Consider the following 4,925-nt stretch of genomic DNA (forward strand, 5'->3'; position numbering starts at 1 on the left):
ACCATATGGTATCATGCTGCTGTGGGTTCATGCTTTCTGAGCCCTTCATGTCAACATAATCATGCTCTGAGAAGTTACAGATTATCAGGATGAGATTACATCCATGTTGCCGTGACCCACAGGAGCACACAGGGACCGCTGTCTCCTGGACGTCTGGGGACAGACAGACTGTCCAGCGGCCAGAGGAGACTGCAAGACCCTCAGCCAGGCAAAGACCCCCCACAGTCCCAGGGTCCTCACTCCCTCACAACGCCAAGGCCCGGTGGTTACAAACAGCATCGGATAAAAGCCCAGAGATGGATTTAGTGGAAGGTGTAGAGGAGTTGGAGGCAGAATGACGTCATGTGGATGAAGGGGTGGAGTTTGGTGGTGGTTCTGTTCCTGTTCCTGTGTAGTGCTGGTCCAACAGCATCATCTGGTCCATCATCTGGTCCATCAGCGCCGTCCTCCGTGGATGTTGGTAAGGCCAGTTAAGTCACAGTCTTTACATCATCACCTGCATCTATTTTTTTTTTAGATTTAATCGCAATTCTTTTTCGTTATAATGTTATCCATGCTGTATTTTATCACACTTTCAAAAACAGCGGAAATATCAGCTCTAAGAGCTACTATTTATTAAGTATAAAATGATTAAAAGTGGCTAATTTTGGAACATATAGGTGGCTGCCTTATTTATTCTGATTATTGGTAGCAGTTATTGTCACTCATTTCTTTGCATATTTAACTTGATTTGCACAATCATGCAATTTCTGTTTGCAAATCCTAAAATAAATGTATTTTTTTATTTATTGTGTTCTAATGTTTAATGCAAAACAAATAAAAAGCACAATGAACTTGTTAATCACAATTATTTGTACGACAATTAATTGTCAACTAAAATGTCAGCCCTAGATGAGGGTCAGAGTGGGGTCCCCACCTCAGAGCGGACCCCAGCCCCAGCGAGGGAGGGTCAGAGTGGGGTCCCCACCTCAGAGCGGACCCCAGCCCCAGCCAGGGTCTCCTCTGTCCAGCTGAAAGCCCCTGAAGACGACAACGACAGCAGTGCTGAACTAGTGGTAAGAACAGCAACACTGACCGTCTCAACGTTCACTTGACATTTATAGGTTTGCTTATTGGTGGAAAAAGTACTACATTTCTTTACTTAAGTAAAGGTATCAATACTGCAATGTAGAAATACTCTGTTACAAGTAAAAGTCCGGAATTCAACATTTACTTGGGTAAAAGTACAAAAGTATTGGCATAAAAATGTACTTAATGTACCAAAAGTAAAAGTAGCCTACTGATACAGAATGTCCCATTTCAAGTTATCAATTGTTTAAGAATCATTTGAAAATAGCCAATCTACAAAATCTCAATCTACAATCTACAAACTCTCAATCTACAATCTACAAGCTCACATTGTGAGCTTATTAGGCAAAAAAAGTAAAACAGAACAATTACATTTAAAATACTTTGACTAAAAGGTCCGTACAAAAAAAGTCCTTGCGGTCTTGTTTCCATTGAGGTCCTTGGTATTCAATTCATAGTCGAAAGTAAAACATTTTAGTACTTTTCCACCACTGGGGGGGAGGAATATAAACTCTAGATTTGTATAGTCAAACTGACTCTTTAGTGATGGTAACTTAGTGATGGTAACTTAGTGATGGTAACTTAGTGATGGTAACTTAGTGATGGTAACTTAGTGAAGGTAGCTTAGTGATGGTAACTTAGTGATGGTAACTTAGTGAAGGTAACTTAGTGATGGTAACTTAGTGATGGTAACTTAGTGATGGTAACTTAGTGAGGTAACTTAGTGAAGGTAACTTAGTGATGGTAACTTAGTGATGGTAACTTAGTGATGGTAACTTAGTGATGGTACAGATGTGCCACTTCAAAACTTCACACGTTACTGTTCTTTCCCTGAAAGTCCCCTGAAATTGCATGTTTTTCCTCCCTTTTCTGCCCTTAAAATCCACTGTTTTGCCCCTGAAAAGAAGTTGTCACTACACCCCCCCATTTTTCCCTTCAACAGACATCCATATACATGAGAACAAAAGAATGTGTTGAAGAAGGTGTCAGACTCATTATGAGGCGAAAGGTGATTTGACCAGTTGCTCAAATTAATTAGCATCATAAAAGCAGTGATCATCAAAATAATTCACCATTTTAAATGCCCTTCTTTGTCCCTCTTATTTCCCTGGGAATCCCCTGAAAATTTACTGTCTTGGCGATGGCAGGACATGTGAAGTTTTGAAGTGGCACATCTGTATAACAGTTATGTCTGCTTCTACAGCTCATTGATTGATTGATTGTTTTTTATTAGGCAAAAGAATGTAAAACAACACAGTTACATTTATAATACTTATACTTTTGTCTAAAAGGTCCGACCAAAAAAGTCCTTGCGGGCTCGTTTCCGTTGGGGTCCTTGAATTAATTTCATAGACATATATAGTAGCAACCAAACAGTTCAAATATCAACATAAAAATACAGAGACAAAATACCACTATGTACAAAAAAAAAGCATGACAAATAAAAAATATATACAAAAAACATGGGAGGGGGTTGTCTGTCTACAGGGAAACTGGTACTAGCTCCTCTTTTGGCCTCCAGAAAGATGAGTTTTTAGGGCTGTTTTAAATGAGCCCAGAGAACTGCATTTTTTGAGGGATGGGGTTAGACCAGGGGTCTTCAACCTTTTCAGGCCAAGGACCCCCTATCTGAGAGAGAGATAAAGCAGGGACCACCTACTCTATATTGTATAAAATTGTGTTTCAGATTAAAGTTTTTTTTTTTACTTAGTCTGCTCTTTTTTCCCTCGGGTGCATTTCTCCTTTCCGACATGTCGCCTTTCCGACGTTGACGAACCCTATACCTAACCCTAACCCTAGCCACTAGTCGGAGTGGTGAGATGTCGGAATGGAAGGAGCACCCCTTTTCCCTCTACACCTATTCACCTGTTTCCTAGGCCGTGTGTTTTCCACTTCCTGTCGATTTGATCCAATGAAATCCAATGAAACTGGTCAGATGACCAATGATACCCAATGAAATCGACAGGACGGGGAAAACACACAGCCTAGGAAACAGGTGAATAGCCTCTTTGCCAAAAATAGCCGATCTACAAGCTCTCAACGCCTCGCAGCGCGAGGCGTTGAGAGCTTGTAGATCGGCTATTTTTGGCTAAAGTTCTCCTCAGAAAAGGGGATGTTAGGGTTCAAGTGGTTAAGGTAAAAAAATATATATATCACACAAAGATTTGGCGGACCCCCTGTAGTAGCTCTGAGGACCCCCCTAGGGGTCCCGGACCCCCTGTTGAAGACCTCTGGGTTAGACTATTCCATACCTTGGTGGCCGCGCTGTAGAAGAAGAATTTGCCCATGTTTGTTTTATGGGTGGGTGGTACCAGATTGTTGTTTACGCTCCCTCTAGTTTGGTGGCTGTGGGTGTCACTAACTCATACCAGTCTAGTTTGGTGGCTGTGGGTGTCACTAACTCATACCAGTCATAAATATAGAGCGTCCTCCTGCCTCTGGGCTGACGGCACAGAACTGCACTTCCTCCTCTTTAGAGTTTTAAATCCTCTAAATGACACCATTACTATTGTTAATGTGTTCTCAGTATATCCATGAGGCCGGTATTACTGTTAAAGAGCTTAATGACATTGTTCTGATAACAGCTTTGTTTCAGCTCTGCTAATGACAGGGCTTTTAACCAAACACCAACCCTATAGTGTCCCTATTCTATAGAGAACATTCAGTTAAAATAACCGATCTATAAGCTCACAAGCTCAGCTATTTTCACTATTCTATTTTGTGGTTTCTTTGAATAGGGCTTAAGTGGTTAATTCATAATGTATGTGTGTACGTTTGGTCTGCTCTAAATCAGAAGTTCACAAACTTTTTAACTGGAGACCCAAAAGATAGAGAAAGGGACCCAAACTAGTGAAAATAACCAAACTACAAGCTATAGACCTGATATTTTCACTACTCCTTTAATGTTTTTATTTATGCGTGGAATTTATTTGATTCATTTTGGTTTCATGACATGGAAAAAGGGTAGGATATAGGCCTACACATCTCCACAGTGAAACAGCTCTTCTGTCTTTTAAAAAAAAGATGTATTTAACCATATGTGAACAACGTTTGGCCCATGTACAGGAGGGCTTCATGATGAACTTTATCTTCTGCAGACATTCCCTCTTTCTTCACATATTTTACTAGGTATTAAATGTCTCTGTGTCCTCCTCTAGGATTGGTTGACTAGGTATTAAATGTCTCTGTGTCCTCCTCTAGGATTGGTTGACTAGGTATTAAATGTCTCTGTGTCCTCCTCTAGGATTGGTTGACTAGGTATGGCTACCTCCCGCCCCCTGACCCCTCCACTGGTCAGCTACAGGCCTGGACAGCTGTCACTCATGCGGTCAGAGCCATGCAGAGGTTTGGAGGCCTCAAAGAGACTGGACTATTAGGTGAGAACAAGAACCGTTGGATGGTACCGTTGGATGGTACCATTGTAGCGCTGTCGCAGTTTTTGGCCGAAAATCGTAGATCTACAGTACAAGCAACGGCCAGCAAAAGCTGCCTGTGTCGGCTACTGTGGCAGCTGATTCATATGCTATCAATGCATTGAATGGGACATTATTATCACTATTCATTGGGTGCTATCACACTGACCTACCGATGGAGATGACGTAGTACAGTATATAAAGTAACGTTTCGGTTTGGACTATGGACCATGACGGAGGCGCGCAGTCTCAAGCAAACTGGAGCCACGTGAGGCACGAGTTAAAGCCAGCGAGTTGCCGTCCCGAACGTTGCTGATAGGCACAGAATGGTAAATCATGTTGTGGGGACCTCCGGGTAGGTCAGTATCTCCTCATTACGCCCAATAAATGGTCTGATAAATCGTGGGTAGGTCCGTATGTCGCCTACTTCACCCATTCAATGGT

At 41.9% G+C, this 4,925-nt stretch overlaps 1 protein-coding gene across 1 annotated transcript in view; it reads left to right on the plus strand.

Annotated features, from left to right (window-relative positions):
* Nucleotides 1–327: 327 nt before the first annotated feature.
* The window catches only part of mmp17b (matrix metallopeptidase 17b), a gene marked incomplete at its 3' end in the record, with an annotated part of 13,978 nt that continues 9,380 nt past the window's right edge, over nt 328–4,925 (plus strand). Inside the window, exons 1-3 of the mRNA XM_084041881.1 lie at nt 328–460; nt 886–1,055; nt 4,313–4,445. Coding sequence (XP_083898007.1) covers nt 343–460; nt 886–1,055; nt 4,313–4,445 — 421 coding nt within the window. The 5' untranslated portion in view covers nt 328–342. The remainder of the gene's footprint in view (nt 461–885; nt 1,056–4,312; nt 4,446–4,925) is intronic.

This window comes from Gymnoscopelus microlampas (assembly GCF_963454915.1).
Source record: "Gymnoscopelus microlampas genome assembly, chromosome: 18".
Lineage (NCBI taxonomy): Eukaryota > Metazoa > Chordata > Actinopteri > Myctophiformes > Myctophidae > Gymnoscopelus > Gymnoscopelus microlampas.